Genomic DNA, 27,078 nt, shown 5'->3' with positions numbered 1-27,078 from the left:
CAGATATACAAACTTGTCTTTTCTAAGAATATCATTATTAAAATAATCATATACATAATAGCATTTTTTTAGGATAAATTATTTTTTTTATAATGTAAAAAATATTAATACATATGTAAACAGTCATAATGATTATATATTACTAGTTATTATGTATCACAAAAAAAATATTGTTTTCTAATTTCACATCAGATATAAAAGCCTTATCTTTTCTAAGAATATCATTATTAAAATAATTATATATATGATATATAATTGTACAATTATATATATGATATATAATTGTACATCTTTTATAAGTAGTAGTATATAACAATTAAGATTATTTATATTTATTAGTATTAACATTTTTTGCAAAATAAAAGAAAAAATAATTTGTAAAAAATTCTTAAAAAGTACTATAGAAATTCAAAATAAAGGCAGTCAAATTTACAGAAGATAGTGATGTATTATTCGCATTGAAAGATACCGATAAAAAAAACAAGGCAATTAACATACATTTGCATTATGCAGTACATCCTTATTTTTGCGATTAAACCGCACGAATATAAAGAACCAGAAATAAATGATTTATCCAGGCGTGCGACTATATAAAGTTTACAATTATTTTCAGAAAAATAACAAATTACAAAAATCAAAAACATATAATTAGAATTCTTTTTTGATATTCTTTCATATTCTAATATATTCTAATTGCATACTTACACATACTAATAAGCTAAAAAAATCCACAAATTTCAAATTAAAAAATAATTTTAAACATAAATAAATTATAACGCTGAGAGAGTTTATATTATTTTATCTTTTATAAGCGCAGTAAAATATATAGGCCACTTTGCGTGATCGCGTGTCTAATGACTTTCCGGTAATTTGAATGCCTGGTGATCGGCCATAATCGCGAGCGTTCCTATCACGGAAGATAACGCGATTCTCGACGAGCATCGCGCGCGAAGAGAAAAACAACAGAACCTTTGTGCGATGTAACAGATCGTGCGGCCGCAACCGTTTAAATATCTACGGCGTTTTTTCGCCGTAACGAGCAAGTTACTCGCATAATCTGCATCGACGGGCGCAATCGCGAGTAATGTACCTTTTCGCGAGTCGCTCACGTAATCCTCATATAATGCAATTACGTAAATGGAAATGCTACCGGGATGAAAATTATTCCGTAAACAATCGTCGCAATCGATTGAATTATTTTACTTGTAACAAATGTTTCATAGAATCTTTACGAGTTTTTGATATAAATATTTAAATATATTTAATATAAAATTTATATGATAACTTGTAACATTTCCGGATGACAGCGATGTAAACACAATAGTATCAATTTGAAAAGGCAAGACCGGAACATTTAAAGGATAGTAAACTCATTCTTACAAGCTGCGTTCCGTTTCACGCATTATATTCATCAATAGTATATGTTACGTATACTATATAAAATGTGCGCATATGCGTGAAACGCAGCTACAGAAAGTAATATGGTTTCTCTGGACTTTTATAGAATAACGCTGCGTTTTTCAAACCGTAATTATCTTCTATTTGAATTCAACGGTGCGCATTTTTTATTTATTTATCCATCATTTTTAATCTTTTGGTTACAAACAATACTATCTATTAACATTACATTTAATAAAATCCTGATAAAAAATAGTGGATTCTATTTATCAAAGAAAACGGACAAAATAATTAACAGAAACTCTAATATGTTTGTATTATTCATTTATTATAATTATTTTACTTTCACGACTAACTCGTAATGATTAACATGCATTAAAATATTTGTAGTTGAAATAAATAAATAAATAAATACTCAGCATAAATAAAGAAGAAAAAATTATCTATATATTAAATTTCCATTTTTATTCAGACTTTTTATTTTGACAATAAAAGGTATAAATATCATAAAACATCTGCCAAATCAAGCTTCTAAATTTTTTTATATTAATACTTTTATAGACGAAGTAAATTTGCTAGAGATTAATTATTAATTCTAAAAACTTTTCGAGATATTTACTTGCAGATTAAACCTAACAAGTTTTGTAAGAGATTTATTTTTAATGTATATACATGTAATTAATCAGAGAAGAAAATTTTCCAGAAGGCCGCTGTCTGTCGTGAATACACGCTATATAATCATCGAAGTATATAGAGTGTTCCATATTTAGCGCATCGTATTTAATAATAATAATAATAATAATAATAATAATAATAATAATAATAATAATAATAATAATAATAATAATAATAATAATAATAATAATAATAATAATAAAAGTCCTTGACCAACCGGTTTGGAGAAGAGAACCGCTTCTTCATTAGGGAAAATGTAAAGGGAAATTATCATATGCACTTTTCACAATAATAAAAAATTAGTTATATCTGTAAGAGTAAATAAAAAATGAAATCCCACTAAAGTATATAAATCCCACTTAAGATTAATTGCAATGATCAACAAGATTAGAAAGTCTCTCTTTATCTTGCCTCGCTAATTATTCGAAAAAACTACGATTATCTCTCCGTTTTTTTTTGTCGAGGAAAGGTCAACCTCGAGAAAATCTGACTTTTTGACAAATAATGCTGATAGAATCCACTAGAAATGGAACACCCTGTAGACACACATACGTGCCAGCAAAATATCTAGCCCGCAGCGGAGAGAGCTCGTTCCCCCCGCTTATCATTTATATAGAGAAATAACTGTCACAGTAGACGCTTTAATTGACATAGTAATCTGTGCTTCCCTCTTTTATTTATTGCCTCATTGTCGATCGCTCGATGAGATATATTGTAGTTTCTTTGTTGGTATATGAGATAGTTAGATTGTGTTGGATTAATGAAAAACATATAGATTACATTTTTAATATTAATTTTGCTCTATTAATTTCTTAAGCTGATTTATTTCACTATGATAAATTTCGATTAAAATCAACTAAACAAAAATATCTCATTGACTGAGAAATAAATAAAAATGTTTTATAATGAGTTTAATAATATATTTATATCATTATGTTATATTAATATTTAATATTTAAATTAATTATATTAATTATGTTACATTATTATTCAATAGATTTAAAAGTAAACTCAAAAATTAAAAGATTTAATTTAAAAAATTCAATCATATATAATACATATATGTATTCAAATTGCTGAGATTTAAATTATCGAGAATTTTTACTCTTCAATATTTGATAACTTAATTAATTGTCGTTTCAATGCTCTGAAAAATCAAATTCAAATTCTACAAAAAATGGAACGTTCTACTATCGCAGTTTACACTGTAAAATTACGTATTCTATAAGCGGTGTCACAAAATATATTCGTGCGCCTTACGTACGCAAGGGAAAGTCCAAGACATGGACGAAAGATTTCATAAGCAGAAAAAAACTTTCTCTCTCTTTTTTTATTATATATTATCAATTAATGTTGCAATAAAAGATCTGTTTCTTGGATTTTAGAGGCTACGTGACGGAAAGTCCGTGAATGGGGGTCAAATGATGATCACCCGGTGTCGCTATTATTATACTTTGGGAACTCGTCTGCGATAAGTTTACACGTAAACCACCCAGATATTTTCTTCCACTTAAAACGCACTATTAATACAGGCGAACGTGACAATTTTCGCTGATCTTGCTAGTTCCCTGATGGTTATCATGTGACCCCGGTCATGATTTCCTCGTAATTTTCGAGCAGAATGGTTATTTTTGCACGTGTCGCGCGACGGACGCTTACACCTTACGAGGGGAATTTTTTGCTTGATAAAAGCTTTCTCGAGGGACTGTTTTTCTACAAATGTTCCTAAATCATCCAATATTTTTTGTATAAAACAAATGTTTTGTTCATATTTGATAATAATCACAAAATCATGATATAATAACAGCCTGGGATATTTTCCATGAATTTATTATGACTTTGAAAAATTTATTCAAATTTATTCGTCAAATTTACATTCAACAGGTTAACGAAATCGGTAAATTATTTCTGACTTATAAAAACAAATGAATTGAAGTTTTCTCTTTCTACTTAAAAAATGTTTGATTGAAATCACATAATCTTTAATGATTGTTAACAATTGCAAATAAACTATGTAGTTTACATGTAATGTGTTATGCATCGGTATATAGTCAGACATTTTCATCGGCAAAGATATTGTTCGTTTTAATTTTTTAGAGTTCATTAAATAATAACGTGCACGCATATATTAAGAAAAAATGCATAGCATATTTTAGTACATATAAAAAAAAACATAAGTCGGCGTTAGAATCTGGACTTTAAACTGTTGATATAACCGTAGAATTTTCCATTCTACGTTCTTATGAAATAGACCAGTGTAGATAGAGACAAGTTACGAATAAGTGTTAGGTCGCTCTAGGCTTAATTATACGAAAATTAGCGCAGTCATGGACGCAGCTATCCGCGCGATAAAAAAAAAGTTAACTTCTCGAAAATGTTTACGAGCAGCGTTGTCCAGGCGAATTTTTTTTTATAGCAACAATAATTATAATGATATGACTGACCTCATTTCATAATCTGTTTATAGAATCTGTGTTATAATCTATGTTACAGAATTCTACAAAGTATTACCAGGAAGAAATATTGTTCTTTCCATTGAAAAAAAAAATTTATGTAAATCATACAGTTGAAAATATAAATATCAGAACACTTTCAATTTTCCAAGTTTAATTACACGCGATCGAAATGTTTTAAACAAATATTTATATATTTCTTCTTAAAACAAAGAAACGTGTCTGTGTTCACATTCATAATACATTAAATAAGTTAACGAAATCCGTAAATTACTTCTGACTCATAGGAGGAAATGAACATGAAGTTTTTATCTTTTTTCTCGGAAAATGTCGATCGAAGTCTCATAATAGCGACATGATGTTCCGCTATTTAACCTTTGATAAAAGTATATTAATAGATCCAATTATTAACGAAATAGATAATGGTCATACATTTAACAAATAAATTTAGGCTAAATACGAGATGTATTTAAAAAAAAATTAATATGCTACTACATTATGTAATAAAATAGCAAATAATGAAATATTAAAATATTAATTAACTGCTGGAATGTGCAAACAATGGTATAATGGGCACGATACAATCGCGTATACATTAAAATTACGAACGTGTAAACAAAAATGAAAAGAGAAAATCGGGTTATATGTATAAAATATTGAAAAAGATCCTATCGATAATATTTATAAGCGTTTAAAAAACATTGCCTTACATTTGTGGATTAAAATAATTATATGACATAAAAAGCATACACATATCAGCAAGTTATGTGAGAAACAGTTATGTCAGAGAGAAAAATTGGAAATAAAAAAAATGAGAGAAATTTTTCCTGTAGCATTAAACATGTACACGATTATATTTTTCTGTTCTAATTAATTCATATTTATAAAGAAATAAAAATAAACTATACACATTACTCTCTCTCTCTCTCTCTCTCTCTCTCTCTTTCAACTTTACAAACAAAATAACATAAAGAGAACATAGTAGAAATCAGCTATAAAAAACGTAAATAAATTATATTATAAATATATATATATATATATATATAAACCAAATCAGTTTTACTCAATTATATTATTCATAATTCCACGTATATAAAAAAGTATAGCAACTTTATCATAAATAATCAAGAGCAAACAAGTGTTAAAAAGTAAAAGAAATCGAAGATTAGAATCAAATGATAGAGAAAAATGGAGTGATGAGGCATATTATTGACATTTGAGGATTTCCTTTCTCCGTTTAAAAAAATTTAAAAACAAATATGTAAAGATTGAAAGAGGGAGAAAACGAGAAAGCGGGAGGTCTGATTAAAGTGCCCACGAGAGCGACAAGGACACACGATGAGGAGATCACGTGGCGCTAGACAGCGACGGCGATAATAGCCGCGGGGAAGTGCGAGCGAGATAGAGCGTCGAATCAAGACAGAGAAAGAGAAATAAAGAAAAAAAGACAGCATGATGGTCCCGACATCAAAGAAACGGACTGATTGCGTCAAACACGCCCGTCGTTGTCTCTCTCTCTCTCTCTCTCTCTCTCTCTCTTTCTCTCTCTTCGCCTCTCTTTGTTTCGAGTTTCGCTAATTTTATGATCAATATTAGGTTTGTTCTTTTTCAGCTAAAAAACTAGAACGAAATAGAATAAGATAAATACGTGTTTACAAGTTTGAAAACAAGAAAGGAAAATTAGAAATGCAACAAATTTGGCTGAAAAAAAAAAAAAAAAAAAAAAAAACAAACCTGTCGATAATAAAATCAAATACTCGGACGACTACACCAGCTGAGGATTCAGATCCATACGGTCGAAATAAAGACTCACCTCCTCTTCTCCTTGTGCTTCTTCTCCTTCCTATAGGTGTCCATGATGAGCCACGACGAGAAAGATGACCAAAGGACGTTACACCAGCACAAAACCGGGACACTCTCGGTCACTGCCAAGGAACGTATCCGGCCCGCGCGTTTCTCACTCCGAAAAGAAGAGAGCTCCGGTTCTTTTTTTTATCGATCGACGTGTAAACTTCGTTCTCACTGCACTCTGCCCGTCACCCTTTCTCTATCTATGTCTCTCTCTCTCTCTGTTTGTCTATCTCGGCGTCGGTATCGGGATCGATGCGCTCGTATCACTACTGTTCAACGCGTTGCACTGCGAACCGAAAGACGGAGAACGTCGAGTTTCAGCGAGTGCACAGAACTACCAATATATTCATAATGCGTGTGTCAAACGTGACGTGTAGCGGTATCGTTGATGTTACAGTCTATAGCTACTGACAAACGTGGTGGCACTATTATTATAGGATACGCTGATGATCTTCCGCGACGCTGAATTGAGATAGCGTACTACATACGGTCGCGCAAACGAAATCGAGAACAGAGGGGTGGGAGAGGAGCACGATTTACGTCACGCGGCGTCCGCGAATGAAGCTTCGCCATCTGGCGGCGTACCGTGGATACTATCGAGCAGAGGAATGCGCGGGAGGTTTAAATGAAGGAAAGAGTACGAACGCTCCATTTTTCCTTTAGCTATCTTTATATACTTTCTTTTTCACATTTTAACTGAAGTTAATACGTATTCGTGTTTTGAAAAGCGAAGAAAGAAGTAAAATATAGAAAGTGTAACCTCCTAACACAAACAGATAAAATCCTTCTCGATACAAGATTGATAAATCTTTTTTATTTGAGTGATAAATATATTTCGACTATGTCAGTTTACAGATAGAAGAATGTAAAATTGCTTAAATTGTGGATCGAAAGATGCTTTTTTGTAGGAAATGCAGCTTTTCAAATTGCAATTTTTTACAGCCACATCGTATAAGAGTATGCAAGATAAATTTTTAGAGACAGTGCATTTATAATAATTAAGACTATTTTAAAATAAATGAATAAAATTAAATTAACAAAAATTGTTTTAAAAGAATATATGTAATTAAAAAAATTATTAATAATCAAAATAATGTCTTTTACTTAATCAATATTTAATATTAATATTTAATATTAATATTATTATTAATTATTTTCCAACATTTCTTATATTAATTTTATAATTTTACAGTACTGAATATATATTTTTCTTTTATAAATACAATTACTTTTGATTAATAGTATCATAATTCTGATTCATGTAAACAAGTAGTATGCAGAGATTTTGATTTTTTATTTATTATTTATTCCTGATAGTGCATATTTTCGATGAAAATATGAAATTTGTCAAAAATTAATCATTGCTATTATAAAACAAGGCAACAAATAAAGAATAAGTACAATCAAGCCTTAAAGAGTCGCAAGGAAGAAAATAGGCGACAGAATGAATAAAATCTTTTTAATAACAGATGAACATGAAATCTATGAACAACTTGACTGCACAGTTGTATTTAAACCAACTTACCATAAATCACTCTATAGAAACGTGCTTTTAACCTCTCTAAGTTTTGATCTGATAATATTATGAAATATCAGAAATAACTAATGTACATTTCTTGTATTTTCTACTTATTCGTATTTTTTACTTATTCATTTCGTACATCACTTTTGTTCAGGTTAGCGAGATCTTTCATCTTTTAAGTCTCATTACCTATGCGTTATAAAAACGCGTTTTGCAAATACTACCGACACCACAACACGACAAGGTAATATTATGCTTTCTCAATGAAACAGATATTCATTAAAAGAAGAGAAAAAAGACACTGTAGTATCACCTTGAAGTGTATAAAACGTATGTAAGATATTTAATTAGTCTTGGCTCGCTCTACTTCCTGCTTTGTACTCGAAGTGTTCATTCTTTCTTCGGATGTTGCTTCCAACATTTTGTCCTGATTAGCGACCATTGCTTTCTTCTTTTCTTCACTGGAAACCGACGATTTCTTGTCTGCTTCTTCAGCCAACTCTGCCTCATCCAGGTCGTCTGTCGACGAGCCTCTACTATCGTACAGCGCCGGGTACTGCAACATGCAGTCCTGCATTGTTTCGAATACCTTACGACAGTCAGAACCCTTTGGATCCGCAGTCGAGTAATGGAAGCAGGAGAACGCCTCGCGAAATTCTAATCCGCATGGCCCAGTCGCCATACCTCCTAAGCATGGGCAATTCCAGTTGATCTCACCATTAGGCAGCAGCAGACCGGGACTAGGTTCTGGATCTGGCAGATTGACTTTGCTGGGTACCGCATGGTCCTCCTTGGACGCAAAAATAATGGTGTCCTTGCCTTGCTTGCGAATTAATGGCATGATTAATTACCGGACGGGACTACTTCTCCGTGGTTATACGTCCTACTGTCGGCAGTGAAAGACAGTAAATTCTGCGACGCTCGGTGTACTGTGTAAACGCACGTCTCGTTCTCGTACTTGGTGGCTAAAGTCAGAGAGGCTCGTAACCGCGTATAGGCGTTAGATGAACAGCGCAGAATAAATCTGCGCTCTGCAGGATTATACTTTAAAATGTCTATTGGACTCTTGGCTCCCTCCTCACCGCAAAACTGTCGAACGGCTTCAAGAATGTTCTTCTTCAAGTACACGGGTGTTATTTCCAGACCAGGACAAAGCGGATGTTCTCTAAAAGCAGATATAATTATAGTTTATTGCGTTATATTTATTCCTTTGTGGTAGATGTAGAAATAAAAGTATAATTTTTTGATTGTAAGTTTTTTTTTATTATAAACTTCTATATCATAAATTATTTAATGATTTTTATTCTTGTCAATAAATATGAAATTATTTTAGTTCTTTTTATGATTTAAGATTTTTCTAAAGGTATTTTTGGTAGAAAGATTTGCACCTTTCAAGGTTAACTTAATAATGTTATATATTCCGAAATTTTTCTTTCCAAAATTAACAAGGACCATGCAAATAAAAGAAAATGAATAATTTAAACGAAAAGAACACTGAACACTCTTGAGACTGAATCGAAGAATTAAATGCAAATTTGCGATCCACTTTGCAAGTGACAATTATCACGATTCAGCGACGTGAATTACTTTATTTGGAGAAGCAAACGTACAAAGAAAAATACTTTTTAAAATATAGAGTTGCATCATTCACGGAACAGATAATTATCACACTCGTTACGACGATAAAGTATAATTCGAGAAAGGCACGTATAGGTTATGTTTCACGAGCTAACCATAGTCTCGTTTATATGATTATAATGAATGTACTAACATAGAAATATCTAAGTAATGCATCTTACACGGAAGCGTTGCCTTGTCACTCATATCGATCTTGCATCAAATATATATATATATATATATATATATAATATATATATATACACATATACATATATTGCAAAAGGTTCGCGGTACTTACGCACGATGTGCTTGCACGGTGACGTCTGACTGGTCTGACTCACTCGCTTTCACGTTTCACGTGCTTTGTGATAGTAGATATATATATATATAGTAACGAGTAGCGCCGATAATTCAGAGGCCGCAGTGCTGCCACACAAATACAGTCGGACCTCTTATCCTACGACATTTTTGGTCCGGAATCTTCCCTTTAAACCTCTGATCCTACGACAAAAATTTGAGAGTGGGGATATAATTTCCTTTTCACGGTCGTAGCATGAGAGGATTTTTTTAACGTAGGATAAGAGGTTTTGTAACATAAGAGGGTCGTAGGATAAGAGATCCGCCTGTATGAAAAATGTCAAAACCTAGACTTATCGTTAGAATTTACTGTTCCGAGAGATTATACCAAAAAAAAATTCCTTTTTTTTCTTATCTGTGTTTTTACAAAGTTTTTAACTTCTTCTTTTTGCGATCTATACCTATTTCATTTCAGATGCATAAAATAGAATGTACAACGAGAGTGAAATATCTTAAAATATCTTATTGTTAATTTTGTGGAGGCGATTACACATGATTACTCCGATACTCCGCCGATATATGTTTCGTACATAATGTAAAAAGAATAAATAACAAAGATTGATAAAAATATTGCGAGAAAAAAATTTAAATGTTTTCTATTCTCAATAAAATATCGAGGGTAAAGGATCTTAAATTTTATAAATTGCTGAGACGATTATGCATGATTACTCCGATATTACATATTATTTGTAAATAATGTAAAAAAAGAATAAGTAATAAAACTAGATAAAAAATATTATACTGCGAGAAAAGAATTGAAATATTCCTATTATCTCAGTAAAATTTGCAAGTTTAACAGTGCTGTGAAAATATACACACACACCAACATACATTCGAACGAAAGAAAAACTAAATAAATAAATTTCGATTCATTCACACTTTTGTGTGAATGAATAGATATATATTTCCCGATATGGTTACTTGAATCGTGAAAAAAAAATATATAATAATTGGACTCTCATCATTTTCGGAGCGTATTATAAACCCGGCATTAGTCCGGCCGACGATCGACCACGCGCGAACTGCCGGCGAATGCAATTCGCCCATTCGGGAAGGGAGCCGGTCGACCGTCGACGTCGAGGCTCCCCTAGGAGCTCGGCTCTTAGCTCTCGGCTCTCAGTTCTCAGTCGCAGCTCGGCTGTCAGTGCATGACGTTCGAGCTGCGCGTTTACTTGTCGCGTCGCTCTTCGCACACAAGTACAGGCGCACGTTACATTCTCGCACGCGCGCGCGCGCGTGCAACCACACGTACACATACATATACACGCGTATCCGTCGCGGTGGGACGTGCCCGCACGTCCGTGCATACGAGCGAGACGAATTGTCATACACGCGCGCGGGGGTGGCACCGGAGAGTTTTCGCGTACGCGTATATCGTGCATTAAGGTTTACGTATATTTGTAAGGAAGAAAGAGACAAGAGGGGAAAAAGGGGAAAGACAGAGAGAGGATTCTCGAGAAGGCGGAACGACACCGGGGACCCATGCGTCGCGCGATATAGACGCCGCGCCGCGTCTATACGACGGCGCATACGCACACACGCGCAAACATACACACAGACATACACACGGACATAGGCGGCCGCGAGCGAACCGCACGCTACTACGCCCAGTCAGTCGGACGTCGGCTCGGGCCCGACGATATACCCCGACGATACGCTATCGCTATTGTACACTGACGTTTCCCACGGTTACGCCACGCGGCTTCACGGAGGTCCCCGGCGAGAAGCTGACACGCGGTGGGACTGATTTTGCGAGCGGGGCGGCGGCGGGCGTCGACGACGACCGGGTTACGCGACCCGGGTCCTCGAGCAGCTCGTGACAGTGAAGTGAAGCACGCGTGAAAGGCATCTACGGGTGAAGAAGGGACGAAGAAAGAAAGAGGAAGAGAAGAAAAGAGTTAGAAAGGAAGAAAAGATAGGGGAGCGAGAAAGAGGGCTGCGGGACAACGGGTGGTCCTGACAGCGAGCGGTGACGAGAAAGAGGATCGACCATCCTGGATAAAGCGAGCATAAAACGCCGGGGGTTTAATCGGAGCCTCGTATGTAATTGGCACGTTAAAACGAGATTTTCGTTTGAAATAAGGAAGAAACATGCGATAAAATCTCTTTGCTTACGCGCTGGACTTGTTTCGCAAAGCTTTTCCTCGGTGTTGGATATATCCTCTTGGTCCAACCCTTGGCTAAGGCTACCGCGGCGATGAGCTGTAATCTTATTCTCCGACTCACTCGTGAGTGCATGGATTCAGTCGGGGAGTATCGTCGTGGTTGTCACTGATCACGCTGTCAAGTTCGTTCCCGTCGTTATTGTCATCGTCATCGTCGTCGTCGTCGTCGTCGTCGTCGTCGTCGTGGTCGTCGTCGTCGTCGTCGTCGGCGTCGTCGTCGTCGTCGTCGTCGTCGTCGTCGTCGTCGTCGTTGTGGTCGTGGTCGTGATCGTGGTCGTGGTCGTGGTGGTGGTCGTGGTTGTCGTCGTGGTCGTGGTCGTGGTCGTGGTCGTGGTCGTGGTGGTCGTGATTGTCATTGGCAGCGAGTTTTGCTCTCACCTGAAAGGAGAAATTTCTCGAGTACGACGAGATAGTCGTGACGCTCTTCGACAACGGAGCGACGTGAAAAGGTTGGCCGAGACGACGACGGGCAACCGCACCGTCGCTGGCGAAAATCATCGCGAGAGTTGGGCGTCATGAAGGCCTAGCGTTCGACATCGTGGGTCATCGTGGGTCGTCAGCGTCGGGCGTGCAAGAAGGGACGGCGGCGCACCGGCGAAAGCCCGGATAGTAGGAGGAGGAGGCACCCGACAACATGGCCGCCGCCTGCTACGAGAAGGAAGTAGTGGTAGGTGCCGCGGTACACCACGGACACGGGCATCACCATCATCATCATCACCATCATCATCATCATCACCATCATCACGGCGGCAATGCCGTCGCGTCGTCCGTCGGCAGGGTGATCGGCCAGACAGTGTTGCCGGCGACGTCTACCGATATCGACAAAGTCGTCACCGTCGCGGCTGCCGCTGCCGCTGTCTCCTCCGGCAATTCATCGTCAACTACGGTAAACGCTGTCAATGGTCCGGACACAACGAGCACCGCGGCAACGGCAGCGGCGGCCGCGGCCGCCGCCGTGGCGATCAACAACTACAAGGAATACAAGGACTACTCGCAGCCGCTCCACGTGGATTGCAGCGTCGAGTATGAGCTGCCGAGTCAGGCAAAACCGCCCCCCGGCGGCGGCGAACCCCTCCTAATGATCCATCCGTGCTACTATCGACGCGCCGAACGTGAGAGGAGGAGCCCCTTCGTCAATAATCTGCCGCCGCCGGCGGCACAGACGACGGCGCCCATGTCCGCCTCCCGTAGGAGCGGTCGTAGGAGCGGAGCCACGACGGCAACGGCGACAGCCGCTTCCGGCGGCGTAGCCGCCGTTACAATCGCCACCGCAGCGATCTCGATCGCCGCTGCCGCTGCCTCTTCCTCCACGACGACGACGGTCGTACCACCGTCCAATGACAATGTCGTTTCCACCAACGTCGTGTCTACCTCAGTCGTGTCCCCGACGACGTCCATCGCGTCGTCCTCGGTCGCCGCGGCAGTGGTAGCTACTACGGACTCTGGCAGCGGTCTAATATCTAGAAGCCACGGCCGGAGGTCCGCTGTCACCATGGCGGTCTCGTATCGTGCAGCGCTCAACGCCGCGGCCACGTTATCTCAGCAGCAGCAGCAGCAGCAGCAGCAACAGCAGCAACAATCTCAGCGACGGCATCATCCCCAACAGCAGCCGCCGAGTCATCATCATCTTCATCATCACCGGAGTCTCACGCACGCTCATCATCATCAGCAGCAGCATCATAGCCAGCAGCAACCGCAACAACGGTCCGTGACACCAACGGCTTCCGGTACGGCTGTACCAGCCAACCTCATCTCCGCCGATGAGAAGGCAGTCATATCAGGTATTTATCAACATTACTTCCGCGCTATGCGCGCCCACAATCATCAACACCGTCAGCAGCAGCAGCAGCAGCAGCAGCAACAGCAGCAGCAGCAGCAGCAGCAACATTGCACCACCGCGACTCATCAGCTCCATCATCAACCTCACCAAAGCGACCGAAGTTCCTCTTCTTCATCGTCGGTCACGTCCCCGACGTCCGCGTCGATCTCCGGTATCCTACGACAGTCTTATCAGCAGGCGTACAGCAATATCGCGGCTGCGAGCTCGAGCTCGAGCCATCATCGCGTCGGTACATCGGCGGTCGTCCATCATCCTTATAGAAGGCCGTCGGCGACGTTGCTGTCGCGGGCGGCTTCACATATCGGTCAGCAGGCCTCCTCCTCTTCATCATCCTCTTCCTCCATCTCCTCTTCCTCCATATTCGGTGCTTCCAACGGCGTCTCCGCCGCAGCCGGCGTCTCTAGCGTTTACGCCAGCACGATACACAGGCATCACGCGACCTCCCTGCACGCCCTTCAAACCGCCGCCGGCTTCTACGAGACGCCGAGCTATCACGCTCTCCTTCCCCAAAGTTAGACAATGGTCAAGTGCGATTACGCCATGTGTTGGGTCTCTACGCGTAAACAACCTGCAATAATATCAATAGTAATCATGGTTGTACTATTATGAATCAAAGCAAACGCGCGATAGATTTTCGCAAACGGTCTCGCAACTGCTCTCCCCTTCCTCTTATCAGGTGCTCGAAAAAAATGAAAATTGATAAAATTTAACAATAAAGGCAAAATCGGAACGCAATCTCCGAGATTCTCACTGAAGATCAACAAGGTGACAATTTTTAGACGACTTTACTCGGTATCTCAATATGCTCGTGTTCGCGACTCGTTATAACATCGCGAAAGAAGATGACTGTTATCGAGCGATCATTTGACAAAGTTGATCAAATGCAAAGTTCTTCAATACGGGTTGTCTGAATCGAGTACACGCCCCGGTATTTATATTTTTTACGTAATATTGTAGATTGTATGCATGAACTACCACTTTACGCGTAATTCACGCAGACGACAGATAATCGATGTAGGCGACGTTCATAATGACGCCTATATCGCGTTGTCTCTCTTCCTCTCTCTTTCTCTCCTCCCCTCAAACTGTGTGTTTAAGAAAGCCGATCGTTTAATAACCGTTAATTTATAGTTGCCGTTCTATACGGTATTATTTTGCCGGATATATCGGAGGAAGCTCGATCAATATCGGAAACAGAGCGATTATCGTTACTGTTGCAGTTTCGTTTCGTTCTTGTCGACGGTTTTCTATACACAATTAAGGTTTACGCGAGAGCGACTTTATGCAAATAGTAAATCTAAATAACAGGATGGCGAAAAGATAAAAAACTTCTGGACAAAAAATATGATACGAAAAAAAAAAAAAAAAAAAAAAAAAAAACAACCTGCCTCAGTGTTAAATTCGGAGGAACGTTAAAGGTATCCCTGGGGGATATAAAGAGTCCTTTCGCGTATAGTCGATAATCTCGAGTAATTTCCTCTCTTTTCTCCCCTTTTGTACTTTCCTGAACCTAACCCAGGCTATGATGTAGGTAGACAAATGCCGTCGAGCGCGATATACGTCGTTTAGCAGAATCATTTTTACAAGCGGTCCCTTTTTTTTTTTTTTTTTTTTTTTTAACACATTCATCTGTGCTGAAGATACTACGCATCCGAATGATAGTTTGGACAGTTTTATACACACGGACAAATAATCGTAGACACTCGATACTACAGTCCGTTCCAAATCGTTCTTCTTTCTCGCGACGTGAAAAATAATTTGCAGATGAGTATTCCGACGACGACGATCCAAATGGTAGAACTTGGGCTTCTTCGTCGTGACGAGGATGGTTATATCGGATTATGATCCCGGGTATCCGGGTTCTGTTCGCCTTCTCGGTGTGGAGCCACTTTAATCCGTAGAGAGAACCCACGTCCGCTCTCTCTCTCTCTCTCTCTCTCTCTCTCTCTATCTTTCTCTCTCGCTCTGTTCCATGCGACTTATCATCTCGATCGTTAAAAGTGCATGCGGGTGGGTCTATAGCGCGCATAGTCGGCATAGGGTACATCTGTCTCTCCGTGCGCATGTATGGGGTGTCCCGAAAGCATAGCGAGTGACAGCCGTAATAAATCGATGATTCTTCCTTTTGATATATTACGATTCGTATTTATGAAAAGAATTAACTTTAATGTATGATGAAAAGAAGAAAAAAAAAAAAAGGTAAAAATACATGAACAATAAATATACAATTTCACGATAAATAATAGAAATGTTATAAATTTTTATTATTAACTTATCGCCCAATGTAATTTTGTAATATTTTTAGCAGGCGTTTTAAGCTTTAGCACGGCGAAAGACCCTGTATCGGCTTTATAAGGCTCTTATGTGCATGTTGGTTAATAGCATTTCCGAAAAACCAAGCATTTAACTAATTGCAATCGGCATTAAGTAAGAATTAGAGGAATTGTTAATTGGAGGAACTAAAAGCGATTGTAAGCGATCTTTTTATTCTCCATCGATTTATTACGATTAGATTTCTTCTTACAAAAAGATTATCCTCGAACGTGATTTTTCTCTCGTTGATATTTAATTTTAATTACAAGTCGAGACGAAATTCTCGCGATTACGACAGCATACCGTTAAATCTGACTCTTCCGAATTTTCGAATGTCCACTTGAAATCGAATTAAACGCGCCTCGAGCGACGCATGTTTGCCAAAGTCCGACTTCACCGGAGTCATCCTTCAACCGCTCCAAGACGAGGGTAACCAACCGTCCTTCTTCATCCGCGCGCCGTCGTTCCCCTCTCGTTCGTCTTTTACTTCGCTCTTTTAGAGCGAACGTTAGCCGCGCTTCGATTCGGGGAAGTCTCGAGTTCGCGTTCGAGACACCCTGTATAATCGCCGTCGCGCCGACACAACGACCGTACGTGCCGCGTTCGTTGTTGACGGTGAGCGGGTGGCCGGACGGGCACCGAATAAACACACGTCGTGCATACACACGCATACACACACACACACACACGCATAAATGCGGTAGACTTTACGAACGGGTGGGAGAGGAGGACAGTTGAAATGATCGTCGCTCGTACACACACGTGAGGTTCCATCCACCTGCAATGAGCGCGACTTCAGGTAGAGAAAAAATGCCCGTTTGCTTAGGGCCGCATTAGCATCTACTAACGTTCTTCGGGCCGGCGTTTTCGGGCCTCGCCGTCCGACCCTCGAGAACTCGTGAGATGTCGTTCCCCCGGTTCCCCGCGATTTCTCTCTTCGTCTCGGTCCTCCATTATTCAGTATCCTCGAGAGAAGAATAGAGGACGTCGCCCGTATTCTTGAAGGATGGACAGCACGTTCGGTTTTCGAGGTTCTCTCTCCGGTTTCACGGTACTCCATGTGTAACTGCTACGGTATTCGCGGTTCCATCGCGGGTCCAACGAGAGAGAGAGTGTCTACGGAATCTTGGGTTTTCGGTGTCGTTCTGAAGAGTCCTTTCGTGCATAGATAAATTTATCCTGCTCTTGAGCCACGCGGGAAGAAAGATTATAAAACTTCTCGTATATCTTTAGAGAGATCTACATTGTTGATCTCATGTAGATCCCATGGATCCTGGGTTACGCGTATCCTCAAGACGCAGATCTCTCAGATATATTTGCAGTAAGCCACAAATTTTTAAATTCGTAGCATGCATCTAAAAAGGGCGTCGCGGATGTTGACGTTTGGCCGCAGATACCAGAAAATCAACTAACAAGAAGATAAGACGAAAAATAGAGAAATAAATTCCTTTCTCATATTTCGTCAAAATTTTCACGTCAAAATATTCATCTCTAATTTCTGTATTAATTTGTGAAATATGCAGATTTATTTAAACATCTGAGTTTTACGGATAGCGTGTCTATGGTGCGAATAATCATTGAGCAACGGAATCTAATTTAATGGGCGAGGACTTAAAATGTACGTCGCGATTTATCACGCTCCACTAGAAAGAAAACACACCAAAAGGTACACCTACTTTTCACAGGATTTGCAATTCAAATATATTTTCAAACGTTCATATAAATCCGAAGTACGGAAGAGGATGATAAAGATGTATGATGTAAAAGTCCATCCTGAATATAATCGAATCAATCTGACTTCGTGATGTTCGACTCCGAGACCCGCCTCGCGATCGTTTACCTTCACCGGTAGATTTATTAGCGGCTTGATTCATTCGTTGGGATGATGGCTTTTCGCAGTTCGGCCCATGTGCAACGGACTTGAGGCCCAGGTATAAATTCAGGTCGTTTATTTAGGCCTCGCAGCGCTTTTCTTGTCAGAATTCTCTCTCTCTCTCTCTCTCTCTCTCTCTCTCTCTCTCTCTCTCTCTCTCTCTCTCTCTCTGTTCTCTTGGAGGATCTCCTTCTCGATCTCTTTCGAATTCCTCGCCTCCATTATTCAGCGTTTCCAGCCGAGCGACGTCGCCGTTTCGAGAGCGAAAATCGATGCCACGATGACGCGATCGACACCGAATGATAAGAATCGTTGTACGTACATCTTGCCAGCGACGTTGCCGTATGATAACGACTAGTCGTTTCCAATCGACTGGTGGTTTCACCTCGCTGTAGAAAGCGTCCTTTTCGTCGAGTTTTCGTCGCCTCTTCCGGATTTCTTGCAATAAAATTTTAATTTCACCCCAACCCGAATCATTATATGACTATTATACGGCATGTAATAATAAATATAAATATCTCTATTTTGATACCCTAAAGAGGAGCGCGAGGATATTTGTCTATACCCTGTACATTTATCGAGTATAAATTTATACCTAAGGTATAAAGTTATAGTTCATTGCGTAGTGTGTTCATTTAGGGAAACAAATAGGGAAACATTTATCAGCCCCTTCTTGGTCGCGCGCCACGGTTAATTATTCGAGTTCTGGAATTATCCCTCTTCTCTTTCCCGCGGGAAAGATATAATCCGAGGTTTAATCCTCGGCAGAACCGAGTCCTGACGTATAACACGGCGAACTGATGGTGCGGCTCATTTATCGTCCGAAATTCGAGAATTAGTTGCGAAAAACGATCCGGTGTCGCGAAAGTTGAAGCTAACGATATGTTTCTGCGATACTTGGCACGAAAATTGAAAAAACACATACATCGTCGATCGTTACGTAAAACCTAACCGATATAATTAGCGTTACTTGGTTACGGGTCAAGTTGGGAGAAGCGAAAGAAGACGTAAGATTACAATCTCTTTTTCGGAGAAAAGCGAGGCGCCTTTTACGAGGGAGGACAAAATTGTCGCGACGCAATTAACGACGACGAATGGCAGACGCGACGGAAAAACGACGTTCGCCCGAGATATTCGTCCCGCGATGCTTAAAGCAGCAATTAAAAGCTCGTTACTCACCGTCCGTCTATTAATTATTCGAGACATCGGCCGGGCGTGTCGCGCGAAAGCGGAAACTCCAATTGATGATTCGTCCTGAACGTCGAGGATGATCGAACATCACGATAAGAATAGGCTTGCGCTTCTTAACTGCATTGTATTATTCCTTACGCACCTGAAACAAATATATGCGTGCAATATTTAGTCCGACTTGGCGAAAATGATATTTTGAAAAAAAAAAAAAAAAAAAAAATCAATAATCTGTAACGCACCATTAATGCCTCCAGAATTTTGCTAAAAATAAGCTTCGTATAAATAGTTTTCGAGAAAAAAATGTAGGTTCGGGTTAGAATTATATAAATTAGTATAGAGGATGAATTTTTAGAAAAAAAAAACTCGCTAAAGAATGGATTTCTGGATTGGGAAGGACTACGTGTACTTTATCTCTCAAAAAATCCGTGACATGTAAAGGGTCGACGACGGTCATCTTCTCATTATGACCTGGCGATTCGTCTTTCACTTCGAAGGAAACAGGACATTAAAATTAGCACATTTTCCTACTTATTCATCTTTTTTCCTTTCATATAATTTATAGTCGTTATAACGATGGCTTAGGTAGAATAGGTGTTCTCCAGTTAGGTATTTTCAGCGAATTAGATACACGATATGGTTGTTTGTCTCGCGCTTAACGCCGTACAGGTTTCCAACGTGAAGACTCTCCAGTGTTCTAAAATCTATCCGTATTTTTAAAGGCCGCTCGCTAAACGACTTAACACGTGACCGACAATCATCTTAACATCGAGCTCGCCGACGCACCGTGTTTTTTCCCTTTACGGTTGTCGGACAAAGAAATTCACTGATATACGAACGCTGAAACGACGCTACGGTACAGCTGATACTGTCTAAAAGTTTAAGTGCAACAACAGTTATGCCGATTTAACTTTGTCTTTATAATTAAAGTAAAGTTTATAGTAAGAAAACTATTTTATTTTCACCGATAAAAATTCACGAAAATAAAACAATCGTCATAATTAAAATTTTAATTCCTGTTACATTGTTAAGATGTGATTCTTGATAATTATTTTATTTAAATAAAAGGAAAAAGGAAAAAGATTTATATTCAAATTGAAACATATATATTTTTGGGAGAAAGATAAAAATCTTTAAGTAATCTTCAATTAACAACAAGAAGCAAAGACACATCTTACATTTCGTGAATTGCATCTTTCGTATACATCGCGTTGCTCATGCTACGATGCTTTTGTATTTTGAAGCATTCGTCTGTGAACGTTATCGCTATCAAGATAAGCATCAATCACCCAGCCACGAAAGCGTGCATAAAATTATAATACACAATTCGTATTTCTCTTTTACGATTCAAATTTTTTTTACAGCACTTTCTACAGAATTTTTATGGAAATTATTTACGGAAGCAAACTCACTTCCATTTCAGACACAGACATGAGTAATTTTGCCCGTATTTTTCCCTCCGATAAATTAGAACAAATCTAATTTGTTCTGTTTTATCAATACGCGATTCTCCAATTGATTCAAATCTTTTTTTTCACGACACTTTTAAAAATCTTTTTATTTATGGAAGCAGATTTTCCCTCTGTACAAGCGATTCCATAAGCGAATAATTTTATCTTCACGTTCTTCGCAGAACGCTTCGATAAAAATGAAACTATTTGCTCCGCTTTATTCATGCAGAGACCAATACGCACAATAACAAACTTTTAATAGGCGATTCTGACTATTGTCGGTTAGCATGCGTTTATAACAAGATGACTAACGAAACTGATACCAATATGTTGAAATAAAAATTTAAACTATGCATTTATATTTTACATCACATTTCACGGCATTCTCTATATTTATTTATAGAGGTCACTTTTCTTGGAACGCTTTCATGAAACAAGAATATGATGACGGATAAAACGTCAAGCTCGAAAAAAAGTTTTTTTTCAAATACGTTAGCTATGTTACATACTACATATTTAGAAAAATTCTGCCAAATCGCACCCCCCCCCCCTCTCTCTCTCTCGCACATCTGTCGCATATCTGTATAAAATGTATGATATGAATGTGGGCCTTTGAATCTGCGGAGATCAGATCTCGAACTCCTGTTTCCTGCAGGCCCATCCGCCCTCGCTCACAATCAGTGACATAACTACTGACCGTACATCCTCGCGTGCATATTACGCGTATACGTACAACACACGCATACGCCTCTCGAGAAGCAGTACAAGTTCGTTATGATGATAAAAACCTACAATTGTAGAATATTAACGAACATTCTACGCAGACCGACGTTGATGAACTTGCTAGATTCTGGCACTCGAGCCGCAGAGCGTCCCATCTCCTTCCTCCCCCTCCCCCTCTTCCCACCACACTTTCGTCTCTTTCCGTCCTAAACCCTTTTTTTGCAGCTCTCTCACGTCGCGGTCGCGGTACAGGAAATGGAAACGGCGGCTGCGTCGCGTCATAGTCATCGTGGTCACTCTACATATCTTTCTCTCTCTCTCTCTCTCTCTCTCTCTCTCTCTCTCTCTCTCTCTCTCTCTCTCTCTCTCTCGCTCGCTCGCTCGCTCGCTCGCTCGCTCTCGCTATCCGTCCCCCTTTTTTTCCCCTCACAGACCCTCGCATCGCAGTTTGCTCTCTCTTTCTTCCTCCTTGTCGCTCTTTTCCGTTCTCAACGTGGCGCATCTCTAGAAACCCGAGCGACGTCCGAGCCGGCTCGGGTTTCGTCTTTTTTGTCCCGCGCCCGCCCTTTTCAAAGCGCGCGCTCAAGGAGAAACGGACGTAGGGACGAAGGGCGGGAGGGGAAGCTGGAAGGGAAGACCGTGTTTCGTTCGTTACACGGTAACGATCGATCAACGTGACCGCACGACCGCACCGAGCAAGCCGCGACGAGAGAGAGAGAGAGAGATAGAGATAGAGATAGGGATAGATAGATAGATAGATAGATAGATAGAGAAAGAGAGAGAAAAAATGTCGGGACCGACTGGGGCTCATCGAGGAGTAAAGGGGTCGCGATCGAAATGGGGATCGGTAATCGAGAAAGAGCCCTTCCTCCCGTGACCTGGCACGAATTTTCCAAATATCTCGACAAAAAGTAGCTCTCGTTGCCCTCAGCCCTGACAGTCGATCTAGTGAACGGTGAGACTTTGATAAGATATCGTTCCGCATGAATGCGAGATTTTGTCTATTAGTTTTTTTCGTGCTTCACAAGTAAAAGATAGCGTAATTGTATCCCTCGGTTATATCTCAATGACACGACGCAATGTTTCGCCAGCGATGTTAAAATTAACAGAATTTTTCGAGACGAACAACATTTCGAAGCTAGAAAATATATATTGTGCTTTGTTTTCGAGCTGCAAAATATATCGAAGATTAACAGAAATAAATTTAATTTTTCGCAAGATTAAAATCGTTGGAGTGCAAAGCATTCATTTTACAGGCAATATTGGCCTATATAATATATATAGTTTTGGGGGGAAAAAAACGGTCGGTCGGCCGAAAAGAACGTTTATTTAATCGTCCCGGGCGTATATCTCAAAAAGTCATTAGCACACTCGCGCGTTTCGTAGAAAGAGCCGTCGGATTTAACCGCGTCCGTAATTTCCCTCGTGCCGAGCCGGCTTTTGCCTCGTGAAAAATGTGCGGAATCTTGAAAGAGGATCGACGGGCACTTTGCAGGGCACAATGGCGCGGGGCCGAGAATGATTCGCAACTCGGTAGTGCCATTGTAGAAAAAAGGTATGGGAAAGCTGCGTAGAAAAGTCTAGGAAAATCTATACTCCCCTCTATACATACATATTGTGCGATTCCTATCGATCGAAAATACAGCATTTTGATTCCCGAATGTTATTTCAGATGCATCCCTACAGAAAAAGCATTCTGAAAATCCTAAAAACAAACCGGAAAAAGTTTGAAGAAGCGAAAAATAATATCACCGAAAAATACAACTCTGCGAAAAGTAAAATAGTTTGGAAAAAAAAAAAAAAAAAAAAAACTACCTCGACAAATATCTTGTATATAATATACGCACACAATAATGATTTATATTGGATTAAGATATATTTTCTTTTGTCAATTTTTGTAAATTATCAGAACCTTTATTACTGTTTCAAGGATTCGAAAGTAGCATTTTCTATGTACTTATCTTTTATTTTTTCACTGTTAAGAAAAATCGGCATTCTGTTGGAAAAAAGATTTTCAAGAAAGAAAGTCGAATTACAGCTGGCGCCATGTAATTTCCTCCACCGTTACTGCTGCGAGTGAAAATTCCATTCAGCCGTGATTTTCTGTCTTTAAGTATAGGCGACATTGCATTCCGCTGATGCTGGCCAATTTTTGCCGATCGTCCAGATCGGCGCCTTTATTTTCATGTGCACGAAAAAAAAAGGAAAAAAAATTTGCCTCGGCGGCGGCGCGGAATTTCCGGGGGAACGAGCTCGGTTTTATCTATCGCTCGAATTATTGACGGGATGTGAGGGAAGCAGACCGACGGGATATATACAGGGTGTCCAGGAACCGGAGCCGTGTGAACGCACGCAGATGACGGCAGAAATTACTTGGTAATTATACGTAGTCGAGAAATGTAATGCTTAAAATTAACAAAGTACGATACGTACATACCATCGCCATTAATAATTTCGGAATATTTGAAGGAAGTCGACGTAATATCAAACAGTAGTTTTTTTTTTAACCGTTTAAATATCTAGCTTAATCTCGATATCGAATCTTGATTTCGATATTTCGAATCAATTGATTCTCTTACTGGACAAAAAAAAAATCTATTATTGAAAGAGAACGAACAAGTAATAGAAGTAGCTTTTCGCTTGATCTTGATCGCTATTATTCTGTATCTGTTTGATTTTATCTTCTTTTTTTTTTTTTTTTTTAAATAGTTCCAGTTTCTTCATTTCCCGACAAAGTAATCTCCTTTCGCGGACGATTCGTTTTGATATGCGAAGAAAAATCCCAAGTTTTCCAAGAAAATATTCACCATGTAGATGTTCTACCGAGCAATTTCCAGGATCGGTCGTTTCGACCGCACTATTTTTCGATATTGCCGATATTTGAGGAAGCCGGAGAAGGATTTTTTTACGCGGCCAACCGGCCGATAGCCGCCGGAGTTATTACGACCCTTCGGGACACGGCTCGGTCGTGTATACAGGGTGTCCAAGATAGCCATCGCTTTTACCGCAAAATATTTTCTGCCACCGTGCGCCGACAGCCGACAGCCGACAGCCGACAGCCTAAAGGGTTATATAACAGAATATATACAATTTTTTCAACATTTAAAAGGCTTTCCGGCTTAAAAAGCCTAGAGCTTTTTTTCCTAGAAAAAAATTCTCTTTGGTGAAAAATTATAAAATCTCACATTCACATGTCAGAGACACGAGCCGTTGTGTGATCTTTTCGTTTTACGAACGGTTTGCATTTACATGTTATTGCCCGGAGTAATAAATTTAAAAGATTGTGTTATATACGCGCGCGCATATACATAATTCCCGGGCCCTCCCTCTCTCCGTTCCCCCTTTTAGAGACCATTGCCCGTCACGGCTCGGGGCACAACTGCTCGCTCGAGGGTTAAACTTCGACGCTGGGCCGATAGATATATATTTGTATATCGACGGCAGAGAGGATGGGGAAATTATATCGTGCCTCGTTGAAACCCTCGCCGGTCTCGTCGTCGTTATGTAACGCTAGTCACGGCATCAGGTAATTAGGAAGCATCGCGCGCGAGCGCAGAAACATTGTCGTAGTCTTCGAAAGGGCTTCCGAGTGCGACGTCGCCGGACTTTGCGGATTGGGGATGAAAAATGGGCATAGGAGCATAGGGTGAGTTCGTCGCGATGGGAAATCCCAGATTTTGCATCGATCGACTGCTAATCGTCGGGCGTTCGCCCGATAAGGGACGTTCGTCGGCAATCTTGGGACGTTTAAAAGCGCGTTAAAAAGATAGAGATTAAATGTTCCGCCGTTTTTACATTCGATTTACGTTAAGATCGTCGACAAAGATTGCGCCTCGTTAACGTTTCGCCACTGGGCTTTCAATATAATTCACGTATTTACGTTCAATCTTTGCTTCTATATTTTTGTTTTTGCTTTATTAATATTTAATTTCTCATTATATTTGCCATAATGGTATCTTAAGGATCTTTGGTAACGAAATACATTTGAAGCTAGTGGGCATTAAAAATTAAACGTCTCTCCTATTATTTTTTATATCTGATGGTCTTAGCCTCCTAAATTCGTTAACAGAGCGATTTTGAAATTTCAAGAGGACATTTGAAAGACTATAAACTGGAATGAAACACATTCCAACGTCCCGCTATTTCTATATTTATATCCCGTCATATTCCATCAATCTTTCGGTACCCTTCGTCACAGACGTTGCAAGGCCATCTTTTGGGCACACGCAACACACACACACACACACACACACACACGTACGCTCTCTAAATTTATAAAACCGTTTTTAAATGTTTTTACACGTTCTTTGCGCTATTTCGGATACCTACGAGATATGAGTAGAAACGATCAAAGAGCCTTGAACGATCTTAACTCGGGTGTCCACATACCCGTGACGGGCTAAAAATCATACCCGCATTCGCACCTGCATTTAACACCGCATTTAGAGTGCTAAATTCAGTCGTTTAATTGCCGAGTCACGTTGGCGAAGGTGAGACGGTCATATTTAGCGATGAATGTGCGCCAAAAACACAGACCCTTCAGTCATTATCTGACCTGACATTTCGCTTAAAAAAACCGGTGATAGACGAAGGCCTTGGAAGGCTCGTTGAAAAGGGCAATTCGAAAAGAAAAAGAAAAAGAAGAAGAAGATGAATTAGGCGCGCGTTAGGGTACTACAGAATTCCGAAGCACGCCAACAATAAGTCGTGCCCTCCGTATCCCTCTCTATATTTCGTCATACGCCGCCATACTTTACGGTATATCCGGATCCTTCTTTCTCTCACTTTTTTTTTTTTTTTCTTTCTCTCGCGGACAGTAGTGCGCAATGTTAGACGCGTACATAAAATCCGATCGCGTTCTCCGTAGCCACGAAAGGAAGAGGAGAAACCTCTCTCGCACACATGTGAACGGGGAACGCAAGCGCGCGCCATTGTTGTCCGGGGGCTGTCTCGCCGTCGAGTGTCGGGAAGAGGGAGTGGGGAGGGAGAGGGGAAAAAGGGCCTCCACGGGGACCGAGATACAATCGCCTCGAGATTTCCCTGCCCCTTTCCGCGCATATCAGGCACCGAAATTACCTCCCGACTTGGGAGATCTCGCTATCGCGGTTAAGGCGGAAGGGTGGGGAAGAATAAAGTGAAAATAGCAGAAAGAGCGAGACACGGGGTGATAATAACAGTTTTCGGCTTTTTTTTTTTTTTTTTTTTTTTTTTTTTTTTTTTTTTTTTTTTTAACAAAGAGAACGCTCGTTGATCCTGTTTTTAAAATGATATAATTCCTGTTGTATTTATGTATTTTACCTTCAAATATATCCTTTATTCCTACGAAGTGGCTTTAGGTTGTCACAAACGCGTTTTGTCTTCATTCATTTATACTTTACTGTACCTATGTATTTTGTAATGGGACATACCTGCAAACTCAAAAGTTTTCCTTCGGGGCTAGATTACGGATGAAAATGTTTTGTTGTTTACGTTTGTAAATTTCTAAAAAATGAATGAAAGGAAAAGAAGAGAAAGAAAGAGAGAGAGAGAGACGGAAAAAGCAAATTTGTTACGTGTTCCTGATCAAAAACTCCGCGCAGTAGGTGAATACAAAGCTAACGTAATTAACCTAATCTAATTAATGGTAAATTGTCGATATCGAAGATAAAT

General features: G+C 39.6%; 3 protein-coding genes across 3 annotated transcripts in view; 1 reads left to right on the top strand and 2 right to left on the bottom strand.

The window, feature by feature from the left end:
• Sima (HIF-1 transcription factor component sima) overlaps nt 1-6,874 on the bottom strand; it is a 43,117-nt gene extending 36,243 nt beyond the window's left edge. The window contains exon 1 of the mRNA XM_072892552.1: nt 6,340-6,874. Coding sequence (XP_072748653.1) covers nt 6,340-6,383 — 44 coding nt within the window. The 5' untranslated portion in view covers nt 6,384-6,874. The remainder of the gene's footprint in view (nt 1-6,339) is intronic.
• A 947-nt stretch (nt 6,875-7,821) lies between these two features.
• LOC140665942 (mitochondrial intermembrane space import and assembly protein 40-B) lies at nt 7,822-8,871 on the bottom strand. The gene has a single exon (XM_072892554.1). The coding sequence runs from the start codon at nt 8,738-8,740 to the stop codon at nt 8,243-8,245; it is 498 nt and encodes a 165-aa protein (XP_072748655.1). The 5' UTR covers nt 8,741-8,871; the 3' UTR covers nt 7,822-8,242.
• A 2,076-nt stretch (nt 8,872-10,947) lies between these two features.
• Nucleotides 10,948-26,615, top strand: LOC140665941 (uncharacterized). Its single transcript, XM_072892553.1, has one exon. It carries the CDS (start codon nt 12,676-12,678, stop codon nt 14,395-14,397), a length of 1,722 nt encoding a protein of 573 aa, XP_072748654.1. The 5' UTR covers nt 10,948-12,675; the 3' UTR covers nt 14,398-26,615.
• Nucleotides 26,616-27,078: the final 463 nt, after the last annotated feature.

This window comes from Anoplolepis gracilipes, chromosome 5 (assembly GCF_047496725.1).
Source record: "Anoplolepis gracilipes chromosome 5, ASM4749672v1, whole genome shotgun sequence".
In the NCBI taxonomy this organism is placed as follows: Eukaryota; Metazoa; Arthropoda; class Insecta; order Hymenoptera; family Formicidae; genus Anoplolepis; species Anoplolepis gracilipes.
This window is presented reverse-complemented; position numbering and strand designations above follow the sequence as displayed.